The sequence below is a fragment of the Asparagus officinalis genome, chromosome 8 (genome assembly GCF_001876935.1).
Source record: "Asparagus officinalis chromosome 8, Aspof.V1, whole genome shotgun sequence".
In the NCBI taxonomy this organism is placed as follows: Eukaryota; Viridiplantae; Streptophyta; class Magnoliopsida; order Asparagales; family Asparagaceae; genus Asparagus; species Asparagus officinalis.
Window position 1 is genome coordinate 129,655,646 of NC_033801.1, and position 23,569 is coordinate 129,679,214.

General features: G+C 37.1%; 1 protein-coding gene across 2 annotated transcripts in view; it reads right to left on the minus strand.

The window, feature by feature from the left end:
* Nucleotides 1-20,461, minus strand: part of LOC109822202 (DNA polymerase I A, chloroplastic-like) — a 34,315-nt gene extending 13,854 nt beyond the window's left edge. Inside the window, exons 1-11 of one of the 2 annotated variants that reach the window (XM_020388371.1) lie at nt 20,152-20,461; nt 19,827-19,983; nt 18,582-19,071; nt 16,843-17,031; nt 11,561-12,237; nt 9,055-9,319; nt 8,775-8,984; nt 7,526-7,621; nt 4,998-5,090; nt 4,696-4,890; nt 3,099-3,191 (exon numbers count right to left, since the gene is read on the minus strand). In XM_020388371.1, coding sequence (XP_020243960.1) covers nt 3,099-3,191; nt 4,696-4,890; nt 4,998-5,090; nt 7,526-7,621; nt 8,775-8,984; nt 9,055-9,319; nt 11,561-12,237; nt 16,843-17,031; nt 18,582-19,071; nt 19,827-19,909 — 2,391 coding nt within the window. In that variant the 5' untranslated portion in view covers nt 19,910-19,983; nt 20,152-20,461. Of the gene's footprint in view, nt 1-3,098; nt 3,192-4,695; nt 4,891-4,997; nt 5,091-7,525; nt 7,622-8,774; nt 8,985-9,049; nt 9,320-11,560; nt 12,238-16,842; nt 17,032-18,581; nt 19,072-19,826; nt 19,984-20,151 lie in introns of both variants that reach the window. The other variant, XM_020388370.1, reaches the window with a different exon arrangement.

Here is a 23,569-nt window from a genome sequence, read left to right on the forward strand (position 1 = left end):
TCAATGGAAAAAAGTGCGAGTTTGAAAGGGACGAGTTGGTGTATCTCAGCTTCATCGTGGGGAAGGACCAGCGGAGGATAGATCCAAACAAGGTTACGGTTATCACGAGATGACCGACGCTTAGGACAGTAACAAAGGTGAGAAGCTTCATAGGGGCTTGTTAGTATTTTCGTAAATTTATTCAGCACTTTTTTACTTATGAGGCACCCCTACATGGCCTTACTAAGGCAAAGGATCAGTTCAAGTGGGGTTGGACTCAAGAGGAGTCCTTTCAGTTACTGAAAAGGAAGATCCCGGAGGCACCAGTGCTGACGTTGCCTAATTTACAGAGGACCTTTGAGATAAAGACCGATCCTTCTAGCTATGCTATGGGTGCCGGGTTGACGCAGGATGGGAACCCGATGAAGTACCATTCTGAGATGTTTACGGTGCTATTCAGAATTATCCAACTTACGATAAAGAGGTTTATGCGCTCTACCGATCGATCAAGCATTAGAAGGTGTACTTATCGGTAAGGAGGTGGTTGTGCACTCGGATCACAAACCGTTGGAGTATCTACATGCCCAGACCAGGCTACAACAGGCACGGCACATGAAGTGGATGTCCTATTTGACGGCGTTCAACATCGTCATTAAGTACAAGAAGGGGGCGACCAACAAGTTGGTCAATATGCTATCTCGACCGCCAATGAGAGCTTTGTTGGTGGCGATGCGTATTCGGCCCTTGATTTATTTGGAGTATGTACAGATATACACATCCAACAGAGACTTCAGTAGTGTGTTTGAGTAGGTAAAAGCGGGTTAGAAGGAGGAGTATGAGCACGGAGCAGATGATTTGTCGTATTGTGGGACATCGTTTTGCATTCTGGAGGATGGCGATCGATTGCAGTGGATTAGAGAGGCACATACATCGCGTGTACAAGGTCATTTTGGGATTTAAAAGATGCTACACAATCTTTGATGTCATGTCTTTTGGCCAAAGATGTTAGAGGATGTTACCAAATATGTTGGAAGATGTAAGCTATGTTGCATATGAAAGCCTTCTAATAGGAAACAGGGATTATATCTACCGTTGTCAGTGTCTTCTAGATCGTGGGAGAGTATCTCTATGGATTTCCTAGGAGGGTTGCCAACGACCAAGCGCAGGCATGACTACTTGTTCGTTCTGGTGGATAGGTTCAGCAAGATAGTGGTCTTGATTCCTTATAAGAAGATAGTAACAGAAGTGGGTGCAGCCCAGTTGTTCTTTGAGCATTTGTGGAAGCACTTTGATTTCCCGAGTTCAATTATTTCGGATCGGGATAGAAGGTTCATTTGATACTTTCGGAATTCTTTGTGGGGTTTGATGGATACCAAATTGAAGAAAAGCACGGCTTTTCATCTACAGACGGAGGGGCAGACAGAAATAATCAACCGGACTATGGTTCACATGCTGCGGGGGCATAATTCCAGACATCTCAAGACTTTGTATGAGAGTTTACCATATCTTCAGTTTGCTTTCAACAGAGTGGTTCACATATCTTCGGAAAAGTTACCGTTTGAGACTTGTTACGGGTTTTTACCTAAGTCCGTTCGACCTAGTATTCTCTAGTGATGCTACAGCCGACGATAAAGAAGGGAGCGAAAGACAAAAAGCTCAGCGATTTCTGAAGAAGATTGCACAGATTCACGCCGCAGTTGAAGCACAGTTGAAGAGTCACAAGCGAAGTACAAGACGAAGCATGATCAACATCGAGTTCCTTGTAACTTTGACAAATGTGACATGATATGGCTGAAGTTAGGTAAGGAGCGACTAAAGGGAGGAAAAAAGTTGAAGCATTTACGATATGATCTGTTTCGGATTCTTGATCAGATCGATGACAACGCCTTCAAACTGGATTTACCACCTTACTTAGGCATGTATTCAGTGATTAATGTTAAGTACTTGAAGTTGTCCGAGCCTCCATTGCTGGACGATGAGAGTGACGACAAAGTGATCTTGACGCATGTTGAAGACGTGGTTTGATAAAGAGGAGCCACTGAAAGAGGATTGCATATTGGAGCGAAAGGTGACTACGACTAGACGGAGGACGAAGGAGTCGTTTCTGATTGGATGTCAATGTCAGGTTCCTAGCAAGGCCAAGTAGTTCAACAAAGAAGGAGCTCGAGAGTTTCCTCAGCTGAGGTTCTAACTTGAACGGGACTTCAAATTCCTAAAGAGGAAGCCATGATACGGGTGTATCTTCTCTGCTTTAGAAACTTAGCGATCCTTATGGAATCTTGAGGATAGATGATTCTCATGGTAGCTTAAGAATAGAAACGTGGGTCAGTACAATTGGTGAACGCGGATTTGTTTGCGTGAAAGCTTGAGGATAGATGATTCTCATGGTAGCTTAAGAATAAAAGCGTGGGTCAGTACAGTTGGTGAACACGGATTTTGTTTGCGTGAATCCCAGGAAAATTCAAAGCTGGGAAAATACCTTTGGTCGGTCGACAAAGCTTAGCATCGGTCGACCGACAACAGGCACATGCAGGCTGCGAAAACAGCCGCACTGGACAGTCGACCGATCTCACTTTATCGGTTGACCGATGAAGACCTACCGGTCGACTGATGAGCCTTCATCAGTCGAGCGATAGCGAGTTACCAGGCCAGTTTGGATTCCTAGTCTGGGCAAATCCTATTTGGGTTTGTCTTGGATATTTACCACTTTGTCACCCACGATGATTACTCTGTAAATACAGGTTGTTTAGGGTTTCTAAACATCAACTAGAACTTGGAAATTCAGGTGCTATTGTAATCTAGAGAGAATAGAGGGGTTCTTATTCTAGAGAGATTGTGAGGAAAGAGATTTGTAATCTATTGTTCTTCATAATCTAGAAAATGTATTTTTCTTCGCCATATTGAATTGTTCTTGTGGTTTGCTACTTTCTTCAAAAAGACATCTTTGATAATTCAACGATCAAAGGTGCTCGCACGGTGATTCGTACCAATGGTTCACAAACAGGAATATTTACTGAGAGAAACTGTCTGAAAACAACCACTCAAACATAAACATCTACACCTACATTTTGAAACCATCAAATTTAAATTTAAATAGCTCCAACTGTAGAAAAATTTACCTTCCAATCCCGAGACAGCCCAACAGCAGTTTTTCCATAGGCAATTGAAAAATTCAGCATTTTGGCTTTTCTTCTTTCTGCAGCATAAGCATCCTGTAACATAGTAATTTCAGAAAATGCATAAGTTTGCATCTACCAACTTTGATGGCTCTGACAGATTTCATTTTTACAACAGGAAATTAAACAAATAATCTTTCAGATACTACTGATAATTCAAGCTTTCCAAACCAAGTGACATTGCGTATTGATAAAAACTTACAAGCAGCAAAACATCAAGGCTAAAAACTAAATTCACAATGCAATTAGTTTTATAGTGCACTAGAATTGAACTTAACTGCCAAGGGAGAAACACACCGAGAATAAATTAGATAAATATATCGACAAAAGCAATTGCTAGATTTACTTCCAACTAGTCTTATTAAGAATAAATCTCATCAGCAAACTTATAGTAGAGGTTTTAATTCAAATTTTCAACTAGAAAACTTCATTCTACTCTTAAACCTAAAATTGGAAGCCTGATAGGAAAAGAAAATTTATACATAAACACGTCTGCTAAACTAACCTAATATATGTAATCGTACAATTACCCATTCAAAGGAAAACATATGGTTGGCTGAGGTAAGGAGTAACCACCATTCACGAGCAAACACACATCAGTTGTGAATGTGATTATCCAAAATATAGCGGTGCCTCTTCCTCAAAATATCTTCAATTTTATAATATATTTTAAATTTGAGATCCCGTACTTGTTGGACACACTCCTGTAACTTCTTAAGTACTCAGACACTGCATTTTTTTCTCTCTTTCAAACTAGAATCAGTGCCCTTTTATCAAAAAAGTAAAACAGAAAACTAGGACATGTTGACTACAAGAAATGTGATACACCAAAAGTACTGAATGGGCAGATGAAGAACTAAGGGGGAACCTTATTATCTGGATAAAACCATAAAAATGAATATAGAAATAATGTTTGCACATGAAACATGACGTTTGAGTGAAGGCCTTAAAACGCCTGTTAAGTGTACTGTTTCAGAATTTTATAAAAAGTACAAACTTCAAAATAATTGTGTTTTTGCCATGCTGTACTTATTCTTTTGCGTCTAGTGTGCAATGGTGTTGATAATGCTAAACGCTTGAGAGTTAGCACCAAAGAAGCCCAAAAGCAAGTCCAGGTGTCATTGAATGTAACAGTATCTTACATCATCATAAAGAAGGATTAATAGGCTATGATTTAAACATGACAAGTTAAAACAGGATTGGCAGAATAATTAAATTACAAGGTGAATGATATAGCATTTGCATAGATTAGCCCACCAACCAAGACTAAAACATTTGAAGGCTTATAAGTATTCATTCACTAAGAACACTTCGATAAGGAAGACTTACCTATTGCAATCTTTAGTAGTCTACAACCACGCAAGGAACAGTTGTAAAGAACTCAGAACTCAACAACGATGATAGACAGATAATAACATCTCTATGTATTATCATCCGCCGGTTTAGAGATGACACCACCACACTTAGTCATTCTTCACATGATAATTTTCCATTTTCCATCATTTAAGATATGAGAAAAAAATATTAAGTCCACAGATACCTTTAGTAATGGAACTGGAGGTTTCTCCTCCCCAGGTTGAGGATCCCACTCGAGAAGTACCTTCTTATCTTCTACAGCCTTCCTGACATGCTCATACATATTCATAGCTGTCCTGGAGTGGAAATCTCCGCCAGCTTCAAAGGCATCTAACATGCTTGTGCAATTTGCCAGATGAGCTAAAATCCGAAGCTCCAGCTGTGCAAAATATATTCAAATGCAGAAAATTATACAAAATAATGGATTATCCTACCGTTAAATGCCAAAACTTAAGTAACAGTAGTAGTAACCATCAGACTACCAACCTGCCCATAATCTGCAACAAGAAGAGAGTTTCCAGGAGCAGCAACGAAAGCCTGGCGAATTTTATATCGATCCTTCTCAAGAGCAGGTTGATTCTAATTGAGGATGGGTAAAATATAAACACTCTCAATATGAGTAAGTGTGATCATAATAACAATATAAAAATAAGCTAGACATAAAGATAGGAAAATGCCACTAAAGTTTAAAACAATTTTAGCTTACAGATCATAACTGGCTTTAGCCAGAAAAGACACAGATATGGGCTAAAGCCGCTAAACCATCCAAATGCCTTAGCTTTAACAGTGGGCAACGATTAGCTACCATAATAAGACACTCAAAAATGGTATGACGGAGGAAAAACTTGCTAGAAAGAAATGGAGAATAAATCTTATAAATTATTTAGGTTATTTGAATTTAATACCCCAAAAAAGTTAAAAACCCAGACAACAAAGAGCAAACACAAACATCGTAGAAGGAAGGGAGAAACCTATTTTCAGAATAATTGAGGTAATGAGGGTGCTTATTATGAAAACATTCCAGACAAAGTAAATTTTTGCAGGCAAGTTCAACGGAGGTTTATGTCCTAAGGTACAAGCTAAACTATTGGAGTTGGAATTCAAATTGCTCATTGTAATCTCTTATAGTCTCCTTTAATTATATCAACTGATGGGCTTACCAAAGTTAGAAAAAATTTTAACTCTGGCATTTGGGCAAAAGAAAACTTGGGTAGCAAAATTGAAAAAGAGGGTAAAGTTTTGGGTATTTAGGTGAACATAACCCAATTCACTAATTAAATTGTCCAGCACATATGACACTGTATACTAACCATCACAAAGTGGGAAAAGGATTTTGAACCATGCAACCTAATCACAAGTTACATATTTCTATTTAGTTCTAAATACAGGATAGGAAAGCTATGTCCCACCAAAATAGCAACTGGTACATCATGCCAAATTGGCATAGAACCCAAGAATTGTCAGACTTGATGCTTTCATATTTTATTCCTAAAAGAGCAAATTTCACAGCACATCACCAGCACAAGATCCACAAAATCCAAACTCATGGTCCACATGACATGGGATCCTTGTCCACGCGTATCTGCATCTCTTGGATCCAAGGCCGGAGAGTCAATGCACACATACATTCCAGATGTTTCCTTAACCAGTGCCAGTAAAAAGATACTAATCAAAGTATTTGAATTCATTTTCATACGTAAACTAAGATTCAAAGTTAAGATCGGAATTGTAGATTGTAGGACCGTATATGATAAAAAGGAATTGCACTAAGGCTAATTCAATCTAACCAGTAACCTGACACAAACCCAGTATGAACTTAGCAGGTCTTGGTGGGTGAATTTGTACAGGTGTAAAATATGCAACCTGACTAACCTATAGATTATATGCATCGCATTTGTTTTTTTTAGACAATTCTTTGATTGGGATTATAAAAACATTTAATGTAAGAAGCATTAAAATGTCCTACTGTTTCTTCCAGACAAGAGTTAAGGAAGAATCAGTAAGACATTTTAATGCTTCTTACACGAAGTGATTTTCATATGTAAACTCATTAAAAATTAATCTGGATTGCAATTGTAGATTGTAGGACCGTATATCATCAAAAAGCAATTGCGCTAAGGCCAATCTCAATCCAACCAGTAACTTGACCCAAACCCAATATGAAGTAAGTAGGTCTTGATGGGTGAATATTTAGAGGTGTAAAATATATCACATTATCACCTGTCTAAGCTATAGATTATATGCATCACATTTGTGTTCTTTAAGTCAATTTTTTATTGGGATTATAAAACCATTTTATGTAAGAAGCATTAAAATGTCCTACCGTTTCTTCCAGACAAATGACTATAGTTGCAACTCATGCAAAATGAAGTTCTCTAGCCAGAATTAAATTCATTTTCTGCTTCAACAATTGGGATCAGACAGTCACCTAATGCTGACAATTAATCAACAAACTAAGTTCAGGATTGATCAGGGGTCAATACATTTTACCTTTTTATATAGAGATCATGAGCCTTGTACTTCGTTTTGCATGACAGTACGGATTTTAGTATGGAAGAAGAATGCAGTAACATGATCAAGAATATGCAACCACAAACACAACAAAAAGAAAGGTCGCATAGAAAAACAAAAAGAAAGATTTCCGCCATAGCAAAACCTTCATTGGGTTTTATGCATCTAATTATAATAGGAAAATACAAGGAAAAACAAGCCTTTGTACTGGTATGTAATTATAATAGGAATACAAGGAAAAACAATCTTTTGTACTTGTATAAGGAAACCTTAATGGCCTAGCATTTGAGAAGCGGTAAGCGGGCAGGCTAACTAGCCAAATCAAGGATAATCTGTTGTTTCTTCTTCCTTTTTTTCCTTCCCATTTTTGTGTATGCATAGCAGTTATAGGTTATTAATTTAGCAATGGCATCAGCATCAAAGTTACTTACTAACAATCAATAAATAATCATTATTAAGAACTACTCTTTACAAGAGTAAAGAAAGAGACTAGGACATCTAACCTGTAAGTTCGGTCTCCTTGCTGATAAACGTCCAGTTTCAGTATTGATGTTCAAAGAACAATGAATGCGACCGTTCCTACCTGATATGTGACCACCCTATTATCAAAATAAATAAATAAATAAATACATAAAAAAGAACAATGAACGTTATAAGAAATATAGCAAAATCCAAATGCATTAAACAACGTCACATGAGGCAATGAAAGAACAGTTTCTGCAGCAACAACAGAACGAATATCTTCAGAGGTGACATGCAAAGAGGACACATGCCATATGCTTTAGAAGATCATGTTAAAAGACAAACTTAGTATGGAACCAATCCTTAACATAAAAGCTAGAGTATGTCAAAGAGCAATGATCTATCTTTGTTTGATGTTCGTTTTTCCCGGTTGTGCCCGTGCATGCATGTTATATATGAATAGGGCTTTATGTTTTAATTAAAAAACTTATAATTTGTTTCCATCTATCAACTACATGTTGGCTTTAATGTGATGACTCAAACCTCTCATCTTGATCAACACAACATCTAACTTATTTGGAACGAAAACTATGTAATTTGAAAATTTCTATTCATCCACCTAATTGTTAGAAAACACCTAATTGTTTAATATAGAATGAAAGGAACCATTCCAAGAATAACATAAAATCTTTAAAAAATGCATAATTTTTGTATACATATATCTATCATGACATGATAATATGTGGCGGACCATGCATTTGGAGGGCTTATTATAGAGTTTGGTAGGTGCTTTAAGTATGTTTCCAAAAAACAATGAAGTTCTACCATAGATCTTATAGTATATACATTGACACATATACATGCATGCATCTCCTTATAATGGCCAGATTGTTTTTAGTTTAATTAATGATGTACATCATACATGCAATATAATGAATAATTTTACGCTACGACAGTATGAATTATATAAATCCACCTAGAAATCAAAAGGACGTGTAAATAAATTCATTTGATTTAACTTCATCGTATCTGATACATCTTGCATACATGTGAAATACACTAAACAGTTTGGTATGAACCATTGGGCGTCAAGGGTAGAAGTTTCCAAATAATGGATGGGCGATAGATATCAGTGTACACAACGTATCCTTGATTAAGGCCAGAATAATATGCAAATGAATTTACATGAATTACAATTTTCAACTTCAAATTCATAAACCATAATAGAATGAAAATTTGGGGTGATTTATATGGAACCAAATAAAAAACAGAATCATAATATCAGTTTACCTGGAGAGGAAGAATAAAGTTGGAAATCAAGGAATCAGTAGAACACATTTCACAAAGTGCTGCAATTGCATGGCAAGCTTCCCTCCCTTCCTTACCCCCTCCAAATGCCTGATAAGCAGTCCCATATGCAGAAACATCTACATCGTCTGAATCAACACCAGGTTTTCCACTTTGTCCATTAGCTTGAGCAGTTTGATCAAGAGAAATTTCCTCACTGCTGTCAGAATCCATATAGTCATCATCCATCAAATATATGAGCAGTTTGATCAAGAGAAATTTCCTCACTGCTGTCAGAATCCATATAGTCATCATCCATCAAATATATATTGTCTGTGGAGACCTTTCCAGCTAACGTTTTCAGAGCTGCACCGCTAACTGAAGGCCACCCACTAGCTGTATACATCTCAGTTTCAATTTTACAGCCGACGTTACATAATGTAATATTTCGGTACTTTGAAGGAGTCTTTTTTCCCTCTTCAATGATATTCTCTGTGTTAGGAACTTTAAAGGTCTTTGTTTCAGGCAGTGTTTCCGATTCATCTTTCCTATGAAACAAATAAAATACAAGAGCAAAGAATGAATCAAAACAAGGATTAAAAGAAACAACAGGAAATTTACATAGCAAGAAACTGAATAAATCACACATATTACAGGGTAAGACCATAGTTAAATATTTAAAACATACATACATATTACATAAGCAGTAAACCATAAAGAAAATGTCCAGCAATGATCACAAAACTAAAAGCAAGATAAATTACACTTATCTTTCCCACAATTTTCCCTGAAAGCACATATCTTCCCCATAGTTTTTTCCCTAATGTTCGATGGAAACTAATAATACTATTAATAGAAGTGAAAGAACTCTTTTACCATAGATATATCTCCTATATTTAAAAATTATAGGACTACTAATTATAAATAATATTTAATATATTTAAAAAATTAATGAATCTATTTTTGAACAAGTACAGTATAAGATTAGCTTTTTCGCTCTCCGTAATCCTCATCCTAAATCTAATATTGATCTAAAGACTCGAAATGCTGAAAGTTGAAGATGGAATTCAACATTTTAAGCCAATGAAAAAATTTAAATCAAAATAAATCCTAAAATGTGTTAATTAATCACGTATAATAAACAGGTTAGTATTGACTACTCATGCTCCCTGTTTTCTACATACGAGTTTACAGTTCAGAAAAGGGTTTAAAGAAGGCATATGCATATATTCAATTAGGATTATGTGTTGAATTTAAAATAGATGTAAGGAGAAGAATAACACAAAACTTTTGACTTGCACTAAGAAAGGAATACCGTTTGATAATTATATTTCTACTCACGTCTTTTAAAATTGTAGTAAAAAGACAGTGTTTGTTGATGAAGATTTTAGCATGTCAAATATCTAAAAATTGTAAAAATAGAAGATTTTCGATAGAAATGGCCACAAAAGTAGCTGGAGCGGATTAAGATCATCTTCAAAGTTGAAAGGTATTCTTCCTTTTACTCATTGATAGAGCAAGTCAACTCTACTCAAGGTAGGGCTTTGTTGAAAGAAAGGTTAAGAGATGCCATTACACTGAAAGGTAAGACGTGATTTTAAACTGGAGGGGATCAGGTCTCCCACGAAGTAAGGGAACAAAGTAGATCCAATGTGTCCCAATTAGACATTGTTGAACCTTGAAGTCAACAAAATTCTTAAGCCTGGTACAAACCAAATCAGGAGCATCTATATCATGCCCTCAGCCCACCAATTTCCAATCATAGTGTTGAATAAAGCTATGTAGAACCTAATTCTCAACTTACATGAAAAGTGAAGCATATTAACCATGGGATTCAAAAAATATACAAATCAAATAGCCAAAACGAAAGGGAAAATCGAGAGGATAGGATACCTTAAGCTTAATTTATTCATAAATCAAAATAGTTAGAAAAATGTAATTGACTTATCACAAGACAAAGTATATGAGAAGTTTCTGCAAGTGTTTTGGCTAGGTTAGCCATTTTCCACTTATCTTGAAGTTTGAGTAAATACAAATCTAGTATGACTAGATTATTTAGAAACTCTAAGAGTCAACTAGATGTACAAAGTAAGAGGGCCATATTAATACTAGAAAAATGAATTGCAAACATCGCAAGCTAAATATGACCTTATATAACTGGGTGCAAAATCCTAGTTGGGATTCTTGAGAATAGCCCAAGATGACCACAAAAATTCCAAATCTAACTCATTGACAGCCTAAAACACCTCTCATAGTCAAAGCAGAACCTTACTAGGAGGGTTTGCTAAATTTTCTGCTAAGTTTTTCTTTTTTTCCATTTCCCTTTTCATCAGTTCGGTCGTGTGCGCACATGCAATTAGGGTGGGTGAGGGTGACAAGTGTGTGTGGTGGTGAGAGGTAACCATTTAAAACAACACCCGAAATACATTTGGATTATCCTTTAGCAGGAAAGATCCCTTTGACTTCGTTGTAGTGCCTATATATTCTAAATAACAATCTGAATTTATTATAATTTAATAATTGCATTTTATTCATATAATTACCCCATGCTTAAGCAATAAAAATAGGTGCACAAACATTCAGTTACAGTACATTGTGCATAAACAAATTCAAAACAATATTAAATGATAATGTTAAAGAACTGAAGAAGGATTGCATGTGCATAAATCAAAATACAGAGCTTGAGAGAAAATGAATATCAAAACCATGGCAAGTTACAATTAAAACAAATCATTAATATAGAAATAAAAGTATGCAAAATTTTCACATCAGAAAAATCATGCAAATACCTATTGGATATACCACCAAAAAAAAGTTGCCTGATTTGAGTATCACTTCCCACATTCATGTACTTGGCATCTGGGCAATGCTTAGAAGCCCACTTCCGGAATCTCTCCGCAGCTTTTTGTTGTTCTATTTTAGCAACTTCTTCAATGTTTGAAAGATGAGTCCGATCAACAAGCATTCCCTCAGCTTCCATTTTCACTAAAAGATAACCAAATGGGCGCCAGTATTTTTCATAGAAACCATACAAGTTTCCTTTACACTCACCATTCAGCAACCATTCCATTTTCTCAAGCTTTATCTTCAAGCTCTGGAAAAGGTTTAAAGTGTTAATTGAATCTAAGGCAGAGTAACAAATCCAAGGTATTCGTTCTTCTCTTTGAAGCTCTTCTACAGGAGCAATGGTGACAAGTTTTCCTTCGGATCCATCTTTTTTCACCTTTTTCTTGCCAAAGATAGATTTCATCGATATTTTTCCAATATTGAAGTCATCAGAAGGAGATGATTTTTGTGTAGATATGACTTTTGGATCATTTGTGAGTGCTTCTAGTGAATACCCACCATCAGCTCTTCTTGAAGAGTCCCAAAGACGAGCAAGATGCATTGTATCTGCATGGAATCCAGCAAGCTTGATCCCATAGTTTTCTATGACATGATTATCAAAGCTATAATTATGCCATACCTTCAAAAAGAAGAATCAAGAATTTTTCACTAATTCCACATTTTTAAAAAAATAAAAAAGCGCACAGCATGTCAGATTTGAACAGATAGCTAAAATATGCAACTATCACAATATTTCAACAATAATGATATAGAATCATACACAAACATTTGGATGATGACGATATAAATTTAGGACAATACTTTCTGTTGATTGTTGCCAACAAACAGCTGAAGATATTTAATAAATAAAAGAACTGCACAAAATTGATGACAATACTTTGAGCTAGTGTTTGGTGTGACAAACAATCTGTGCCAAGGGACAACATGCCTCAGAAGTTGACTCCCAAAGTTAGGATAGAACTGAATCTTGAATTGTGATATCCGGAACTCCTTATGAATTTGACCAGTGGCAGGAGTGGGTTTTTTTACTGGGGTGTAACAAGGATGACCTTTGGCACATGCCAAATGCATGCAAGAAGATTGGCAAAAGGATTTAACACGAGATCGTAAAAATTTAAATATTTTTTTATCAAATAGCCATGACTATATATTAACTAAAAATCTAACAATAACAGCTGATGAGATTTTATTAAGGAAATTTTTATGTATGACATAAAGGCGAATTAGAATTTATGATGACTAGGCCTAAATTATTAATACACTAAAATCTTAAAATTGTTAAGTATATCCTAATTACCTTCTTTTGGAGCAGAACAGGTTCATTAGCTAGCAGAGAACAGAAGGGGAAAAAAGGAAGTCACAGATGAGACAAGCACCGAGGACTTCTCATAACCCACCCATAATCCTCACTACCTGAACTAGAACTGAAGTGGTATTATTTCTTGGACAAGGAAAGTCTCCACGTTAAATGGTCATATTATGTGAAAACCTCTAAAAGTTCCATAGAGGCTTTCAAGTTGATGTAGAGTTAGCACGCATGTTCGCCACATTCAGAGCAACGTACTTCCGCCTCCAAATGTCACCATAAGTTGATGTACAGTTAGCGTCGGTGTTCGCCATATTCAGAGCAATATTATACTTCAGCCCCTCGATGTAGCCTTCCGTGACTGTGGACCCAGGGATAGAGCTATGTAAGGACCAATGGGGCCATGGACCCCCTTGAAGAAAATAAAAACAAGGTAAATAGGGAATACTTCACATCTATACTGCTCTTTTAGAGAGATCGAGGATAGTACCAGTACGAAGGACATAGAAACTTTCCCTTTCCATTTCTTTGCAGGAGGGTAATTTCATACATCTAGTTTACATCCTTTCACCTGTGGATCCCACGAGTCCCATTCCTGTCTTTGATCAATGCTATTTTTCTTCAAGATTTTGTTCCTTAGTCTCACACTCACTCTTCCCCCATAATCATATTACATATCCATTCTTCTAAAATAAAAAATTATAAAAAAGTAGAAATGTATCCTATGGAAGACTATAAAATGGTTATTCTGCAATTGATTTTTTTTATAGATTTTAATATAAATAAAAGATTACCATAATACTTCCTTTGTAGAAAGAAATTTTCAACAATATAAAATCAGGAAAAGTATTCAAATACTGATAACATGGTTATACCCAGTGAATTAAAACTTACGTATAATTATTTTAATCTTAAGTGCATTTGCAAGCATCAAATGTATAAATTAAAAACAACAAATTTGGAAGTATTGGATACTTATTTCAATAAATTTTCAATATTTACACTTGAATCCAATATTTACAAACAAAAAGGAAATTGAAAATAATATAGAAATGTATGTGTTGAAAATTATATAGAAGCTTCGATCACTACAAACTTTTTTCAACCCCCCCTTTCTGAATTTCCTGGCTCTACCATTTAACTCCTTCATACAGGAAATCAAGTCACGTACTTCTGTTCCCATCACATCAGACAAAGTTGTGCTCCTCTATCCATCTAGTCAAGACTCTCTAATGCTATCAAACTCCTGTACAAGATAAAGATGTCATAGCGGCCCCCTATACTATAATCAATTGATTCCAATATTAACATGACTGCTAAATAGAAGTCTCAAAATTCACAATCTCTTAGGTCACAAATTGATCCATTAAACCTCATCTCTAAAAGTCATCTTTGTTCATCATATAAATATATAATGCTTGCATAAATGCTATTGCAAGAGAACTATGCAAATTTGACTATAAAAACAATGTTGATATAGGTCACAAAACAGAACAGGATTCACGCAAATATATGTAGTCCAAGATTGGACATATCGATCAGATAGCAGCATTTTAACCAATTTGCATAAGGTACATGCCTCATGAGAATGGTTACTGACAGGTTTGAAATGAATCACACGCTGTGACTAGCAGCTTAAGCAAGTTGGTTGTAACAAGAAGCCCGTTGATCTGCTTTAATCTGTCGACTGAACATTTTAATAGGGCTAAATTAAACATAAAACACCTAAATTTCATCATATAAAGCCTCATATAGGATTTTCTACAAACTACATTCAAAAAGAAATCAACTTTATAATGTGTTATATTGGACATTTTGCCCTCCAACTGAAAGTCAAAGACCGTTTTATTCTTTTCTTCTTGAGTATTCGTTTGTTCTTGCTAAACCCTTAATTGAACTCAGTTCCTCTCCATCCTCTGCCCAACCACCTCTTCGTTTGTACCTTTCTATTTCCTCCTTTCCCCCCACCTTTTTCCTCCATATTTTGTATAACACTAACCTCTAGCAACATCGAAGCCACTTTCTAACCTACACTAGCTCTAACACCAACACCGTCTCCTTGACTGCCTTTTTTCTTCACTTTTTCAATTTCTTCATTCCCTGTTTGTTAACCATCTAACCAAAATAAACTCACTTATTTACCACCATAAACTTCATTATCACTAATGTTCCCACAATAGTCCCCCTCCTTCCCTCCCCCAACTTTCTTCCTTTGTATAGGCTCCACCACCATTTCTTCATGATCTCCCACTCTAAGTCATCACCACCACTCTCATCACCTCCTCCACTATTAATGTGACACCCAAACCTTGAGATTCAAGTGTGACATTGGCTAGTCGATTTTGATAGTGGATTGAGCCAAACAACGTGCTACACTTAGTAGATCCCATAGCTTATACAGTGCCAATGAGCTCAGACATAGCAGATGGTATTAGAGCAGTTAGCCACCAAAAAGTATGGATCTAAGTGCTATACGGCGTTAAGTATTACACCGTGTAGATGCAATAGGAGCCACCTCTATAGTTCACTTTGCCTGATGGTGATATCAGGAAGAACCAATTTTTATGTCATGACGGGGGCGTTGCTTACGTAAGGTGGGATGATTGTGACACCCCAAACTTTAGTCCTACATCGAGTGATGATAGTAATTTGGTAGGGTAAGCCTAGAGATTCAAGTGCAGCATCGGCTAGTTGATTTTGACAGTGAATTATGGGTCTCACAGCTTACACTGCGTCTACTGGCACATAGGCCCTGGACGTGACAATTAACATCATGCCTTCTTATGCTACTAAATTTTTTCACTTAAACTAAACAAGGAAAGCTTGGTCATTTTGTTTTTACTAAGAAAGCATACTAATAAAGGAGAAATTTCAAGGTATTGGTTTGTAAACAACTTAAGGAATTATTTCAATTATTTGTAGGAAAAAAATTCTACATAATTTACTTCTATAAATCTGTAAAATTATAAGGTACTTATAAGTAATATATTTAATAATTTCATTACAACTTATACAAGTGTGATTAACATTTGGATATTAGTTCTTTAAGTAATAGAGATTTGCGATTATTGACAAGAAAGAGACAGAGAGGTTAATAAGGGGGTCAAGAGGGTGAAGCGGAGGCATCTGTAAATACACAGCCGTCTACAAGCAAGTCAAGTTGAAAACTACTAGATAGATATTCTAGCTTGACCTTACCCAAATCTAATACTATACTACTTTACCCATTGCCCCTCTTGAATGCTTTTTTACTGTCTCAAGCAACAACACTACCCACTAGTTCAAAAAAAAGTTCTCATATAACGTTAGCTAATTAGCACATGTAGGACTAACGAACTTCAGACTTTAGCTCCTCAAAGAGTTTACAGACTAGAATTAGCTCCCGACAATCTACATATGCTTCTATGCACTTTTGCAACTTCTTCCAATGTCCCATATTTGAATTTTCCACTCTCTGCATCACACCTCATGCCCCTTTCATATATCGATCCATCATCAACTCTCACTATATCGATCCATCATCAACTTTCACTTCCAAATCACCATATGAAACCTTTTCATTTATTGATGTACTATAAACTCTCACTTCCAAATATGTGACTTATTCTAAATAAAGCTGTAGACAGAAAATTAAAATCAGGGGGTACATGAACTTTGCAGTTATCACTGCCCACATTTCAAATATAAGGCTCCATAATGTTCATCTATTGAATACCAAATAGGCATCGCCGCATCGGTATCTATAGTCAGATAATTTCTAAATTCTAAAATACAGTCTATCATCCCATCAACACTATGGGAAGCTCAACATAATGTTCATAGCAGAAAGTTAAAATCATGTATGTTAACCTCATGTAAGAAATATTAATCCGCTTTATTAATTACATGCATAGCACTTAAAATTATCATGTAACTCACTTTCTTAATGGATGCATCCTCAAAAAATGGTGCAAACTCCATTAAAATGCTTCTCCCACCATCAAGAACATCCACCCAAATACACGATTTTCCACCACCAAAATCTGCTTGAGAACCGCAGTAGATACTAAAGCAGATAACCTCTCCATGACCAACTGGAGTCTCTTGTTTCACATCAATCTTGGCTACCTGCAAAAGAAAGCCAAGGAAATCAAGTGAATTTTAAACCAAGCAACTACTAGGAATTCTTACTACATTCAAACAGGATTATAATGTCCTTAGTAAAAGAGTATCAAGTAGGTAACAGTAAGAGTATTACTTATGAGCTAGATGTGCATGAAGGTGCTACAGAAAAGACTTTTGGGAAGAAGGATTTTGATAATCCTAAAACTAATAATATTTATAATATTGCATCCAGGAGTGCATATGTTTAAGCAGTTCCAAGTTGTGAGCTTAGGCCCCCTATTCTACACCAGAAGCAGTAGTTAGATAACTGACCTATTGCATCAAGCTCCTTCTGTTTCAAGATTCTGTGCAGGTGAGATGTATAAAGCCTATCCTCAACAAATACAGAGTTTGCTTAAGAGTGCATGTCGCAAATGAAATGAATTTACTCTGCATACATAACAACAGCAACCTAATATGTTCTGGCAAAAAACCTGAATTTTTAATATAATAGTCATTAAATTAAAATAAATCATTATTATTACTCAAACTTTCTCTCATCAACGGGGATCAGATATGCAGTGCAACACTTTTATGAAAGTTTTGGCAAGTTCAGGGCCAGGAGTCAACTTGATGTGAACCCTCCAGTGACAAATTTTTCTGGGACCTATAAAGGAAAGATGGACGAGATAAGTTGTTGTTTTTTTGGCAAAGGGTCAGCTTAGTTACAATACAACTTCTTGACCTGCTGTTGTGCTCAAGAGGCCGAAATTGGTAAAATCTTCTGCCAACTCATCCGCAAATAGGTGGTTGTTTACTTTTTATTGGTTTCTTGGTTTCCAATATACTTCCCTTAAAACAGTACGATAAACATAACTTTTTTGAAAATTTCTAGAAAACCGCTCAGCCACCCCAAGATTATTGATCATGTGATCTGAAGCTTGCACAACCAAGGAGCACTATTACAAAATCATTTAAGTAAAAAAATATAAATAATTTCATCAAGCTCTAAGATGCATATAAAGTTGAAGAGCCAAGCACACTAAGAAAACTAAGGGAAGCGTCTTTGCATACAACTCCATAAGTTTCCTGGGAAAAGATAAGGGGTTTATACATAACACTTTGAGAAAAACTTAGGGAGAAACTTCTTAAAGAACTAGCTTTCTAAATATTACTTTAGATGAGGACAATCCATACAGAAACAGACACAATGTAAGAAGTTCTGTGCATTTTAAGAAACCTTAAGCAGCCAAATGAAAAGACAAACCACAAAAGCAGGAAAATAGAAGAAAAACATTGGCAATGAACACAACATTGTTTGCTTTCCAATAACAAAGAGAAAGAAACTTTCTTCTAGCGCTCACTTCTTAGCCTCAGCATTTTTTATTTTTTTTAATTTTATTTTTTATTTTTATTTTTTTGCTACTTTAACTTTTTCTATCAATTACCATAAAAAAATACAGAACTACAAATTATTTGAGAAAATAGTGACTTCCTAGAAGCACATAAAGAAAAGTTTCAACAACATTAAACAGCAAGCAATCCCAATAACAAATGCATTATTGCCAAATTACCTCTGTATCACAAGCATGGATGAAATCCCTATACTTGGTAGTGAGCAACTTAACAACTTCCTTTGCCTTGGAGATGTTATCCACCACAAGAACCTTATCATAAATCCCAACAAGCTTCTCCTTGGGATCGACCAGCGCACTAGAAGTCTTCGTAACCTTTGCTCCATTAACTAAACATTTATTCTCTCTTTTCTCACTTTGAACCACATTGGCATTTTCTTTTATTTCACTAGGATAGTATTCTTTAGGAAGAGTATCGACTATATAACTAAATTGTGCTTTGGGCCAAGACACATCTGTTAAATTACCAAACTGAGATGAATCTCTGCGATAACCGCTTCCATCTTCAAACTCTCCAAGAATGCGACCATGTGCAACATTTTCGCTAACTGAGTTAGACAACTTCAAAAACTTTATTCGGTCCGTTTCCCCGCGCCATCCTCCTCCACTTGGAGAAGCAGGTCTGTGATAGTTCTGGAAGCCTTGGAAACTAGAAGAAATTCATCCAGAAAATTAGATATTTTTAGATGGAAATCTTCTTTAGGAAAAGAGTTAATTGCACATAGAACCCCTCCTAGTATCGTTGTTTTAATCTTACTATGTTGTAGTTTCATTTTGGAAGATACACCCCGGGTTAATTTCTTGGGCAAGTTGCACATAACCCCCCTTGTCTATACCCTGAGTTGTACTCAACCCCGTCAACTTATTTACCCTCCTTGTCTATACCCTGAGTTGCACATAACCCCCCTTGTCTATACCCTGAGCACATAGCACCCTTGAGATGCAACTTCTATAAAGATAAATTGCAAGCAACATAAGCAACATTCCTCTTGTCATGAAATTGAGGGAGGCTTAATGCTAATAAATGAGATGAAGGGGGTTTAGCAATTTTTAGAAAGATATATTGCAAGTAGTGTGCCTCTTTCCCATGAATTGAGGGGAGACTAAGTGCTAATAAATAAGTTGGGGGTTTAGTGCAGCCAAACATATAGATGAGGGGGGTTATATGCAATTTACCCTTTTCTTGTACTCTTTTACTCTGGGTGAAAAATTGGTAGATATTTGTCCTTGAGTGAAATTAGTGGGTCTTTCTGACGGTCAAAGAGTCAAAATTTTTCATTCGGGTCTCTCTCCTAAAACGAAACTACAAGAATAGTAAGTTCAAGACAGAGGTGCTTCAGGGGCCTATGCGCAATTAACCCTCAAAAATGGTATTAAAATGGGGGAAAGAAGAAAGGGAAATACCGGAACGAAGCCCTAACGGGTCGGGTCGGGCCGGAGAGAGACTGTCGTACAGGACCCGACAAGGAGGAAACCCCAATCGCCATGGCTCCGGCTTTGGCCACACTCAGAAGTTTTGAACCGCCGAATCCGAAGCCCCAAGGCGCCGTTTTGAAAGAGTCTGGGGATGACAATAAGATAAATTTAGGGTTTTTGGCTCTCCTCCCTTTAGGTTTCTCTCTCTTTTTTTTTCTTGAGGGGTTAAAACCCATGTCATAAATTTAGCAGTTGAATTTCTAAAGTGGAAAAAAAAGGAAGGAAATTTTGATGAGATGGGAAGATGTCATACCTCTTTCTCTGAAATTCGATTCAACCCTCACAAACCCACTTCACAATTTCAAGAAAGAAACTTTCAGCTACAACTCGGACCAAGGAAGCCTTCAAAAGCCTCTTCTTTCCTCTAAAAATATCCTGCGCTCCCCTTAAAAAACTCAGCTTCGGAAGCAGAACATCACCATTTCTCTGATTCTGGCGCACTGTAGCAAAGGCAATAGTGGCGAAACTTGTTGCGAGCGCGGAGGTGGGCGGCGAAGGGGGTCGGAGCGGGTTGCGGCGGAGGTTGTGGGAAAGGGGGTTGGAGAAGGGGAAACGGGAAAGGCGGCTGGCGGCTGGAGTTGGGTCGGTTTAGGATTTTAGAGAACGGGTCGGGAACGGGTACGGGTTGAAAAATAGGGCTTTTGTTTTCAGGTCCATTTGTTTATTCCCTATTTTACAAAATTAAGTAAAATAGGGGCTAAGTTCCTCATATCACATAGCGTTACTATGAAGCTGAGAGGTCATACCTTCTTTGGATCAAGTAGGTAATCATGCATACTGTTATGCTTCAAGAAAATAGTCATGCTCTTGTTTGCAGTAGAGTACGAATAACCAGTTGTAGTACCAAATTACCACCTAAAAAGACTACTGAACTTGGGTCATAATAGGATTTACAAAGAGTAAATAAATTTAGAAAATTTAACCTCAAGTCTAAAATCCACAATGATATTAGAAGGTTATGTTTTTTAAGATAATAAATGCACAAATGTGATCTAGGATCTAAACTAACAAAAACGTGAAAGATATTCAGCTCTGAGAAAGATCCTGTAAAAAAAACTAAGATCCAAGGCACATCCATCACATGGAAAATGTAAAGTTAAATTTTGCCCAAGAATAACATAAATTTAATAAATCTAATAAAAATGCAGAAAGAAAACAAATTCGATCGAAGTGGATGAAAATGTCTCTCACACCTTGCTTTAGGCCGACTTCTTTTTCGACGGTGTGATATTGAGCGCACTTCGTCAATTTATCACAAGAAATAGATCGAAAACAAGTTCTAGCCATCACTCTTTGAAGAGATCTAATTAGCTAAAACCATAGAAATCAAACAAAACTAACCAATATGTACAAAGAGATCAGATGACGAAGAAATATAACAGAGCTCAAATTATGAAATGGATTTCATACCAGTGCTCTCTCCTTGTATAACCCCCTTCGACAAATGACAGGCTTGAGATTGAATTTGAAAGATGCTAACGCTGGTTAGATATTGAGAAGGAGGAGAACAAAGCATTGACCAAGAGGAAGGAAGACAGAGGAGAATGTGGAGTTGAGAGAGAAATTTAGATGAGAGCGGAGATGGTGAAATGAGGGAGATATGAAAGATATAGTCAATAGAAATCAATAAAAGTTTAAGCGTTGTTGCATAATGATAAGGATAACGAACGGGAAACGAAAAGCCTTGGAGTTTCATTAAAAGCTCATGGCTATCGTGGATAATGTGAATGACTACATTAGCTGAAGGAATTTTTTGCATTATGCGTGGAGTTCAATTGGCCATGTCACTTGATGGAGATTTAAATTCAAGCCAAAGGGGTTGGTGAATTTTCGTATTCAACACATTAATTAATGAGTTATGGAAGGTTAAGAGTCTAAGACACTAATTAAAGCTTACTATTGTGATGAGGAGAAAATTAGAATTAAGTAATTGTTTGTTGGAAATTTGCAGTAAAAGAAATAATGAAAGAAAAATTTGACTTGTATTCCTCTCAAAATCAATTACAATTTGGATTCCGATTACAAAAGAGAGGAGAATGAATTCGATTCTCCCCTTTGTTTAATTCTGGGTTCTTCACGGTGGCGATGAGATGCCTCCCTCGAATGCTCGCGTCGAGTTTGCTTCTCGTTGACGATCCGAACGTCTTGATTCACTGGAACGATGTCATCTCCTCACGATTTGACGCTGTGGAGAACTTGCGTAGCAAGTTTTGAAATAACTCTTGACGAGTTGATAACTCTGAACGAGTTTTAGAAGAACTCGTAGAGTAAGTTTTGAACTCTGATCGAGTTGATAACTCTGAACGAGTTTGAACTCTTGAAAAAGAGTTGATTTGAACCGAAAGTTCGGTTAATAAGCCAAGGAAGAAGTTCCTGTTGCTGGTCTCCCAAAACTCCAACAATTCAAGCCGAGAGCCAAAAAGCCAAAAGCCTTCTCTCCCAAGCCAAAATCCCAGCCCGAACTCAGTTGAGTTTTGAGGTATTTATAGGGGATTAAGGGTAAAAAGAGGATCCGAACTCAGTTGAGTTTTGAGGTATTTATAGGGGGTTAAGGGTATAACCGCCCCCTTAAATATCTCCTTAATGAGGGTTTAATGGGGTCTAACTGCTCCCCATAAATCTCTCCATGATAGGGTAGTGATCCCCTAAAATCTTGGGGAGAAAACGGTTCTGGAACCGTTCAAATCGTGCTTGAACGAGTTAAACGCTGAAAACAGCGTTCTGGGCTCGAACTGTGCGTTTCTGGACCTGAAACGCACAGTTGAGGTTGAAAAACGCACAGCTGGGGCTGAAAACGCACAGCTGGAGCTGAAAAACGCACAGCTGGGCTGAAAACGCACAGTTGAGGCTGAAAACGCACAGCTGAGGCTGAAAACGCACAGCTGGGCCTGTAAACGCACAGTTGGCCTGTTTCAGGCTAAAAACGCACAGTTGAGCCCATAAACGCACAGTTGACCTGTAAACACACAGTTGGCCTGTTTCAGGCTAAAAACGCACAGTTGAGCCCATAAACGCACAGTTGAGCCGTAAACGCACAGTTGGCCTGTAAACGCACAGTTGGCCTGTAAACGCACAGTTGGCCTGTAAACGCACAGTTGGCCTGTAAACGCACAGTTGGCCTGTTTCAGGCTAAAAACGCACAGTTGAGCCCATAAACGCACAGTTGGCCTGTAAACGCACAGTTGGCCTGTTTCAGGCTAAAAACGCACAGTTGAGCCCATAAACGCACAGTTGAGCCGTAAACGCACAGTTGAGCCCATAAACGCACAGTTGACCTGTAAACACACAGTTGGCCTGTTTAAAGGCTGAAAACGCACAGTTGTGCTGTTTTAAAGATTAACTCTGCGTTTCTAGATTGAAAACGCAGAGTTGAGCCTGTTTAAAGGCTGAAAACGCACAGTTGTGCTGTTTTAGCGATTAACTCTGCGTTTTGATGTTGAAAACGCAGAGTTGAGCATGTGCGCTTTGACTCTGTAATGCAGAGGCGAACCTTAGGCGGGCTTGGCGGGCTTCAGGCTAAGTCCAATGTTCTGATGAAGTCCAGTCTTGCAGACGGACCTCAGAACATAATTTGCTGCGAAGAACAGGTCATAACTTTCAAACCGTAAGTCGGAATTAGACGAATTATATATGAAAATCGGCTATCTCGACGAGACGGGGCCATCCGAACC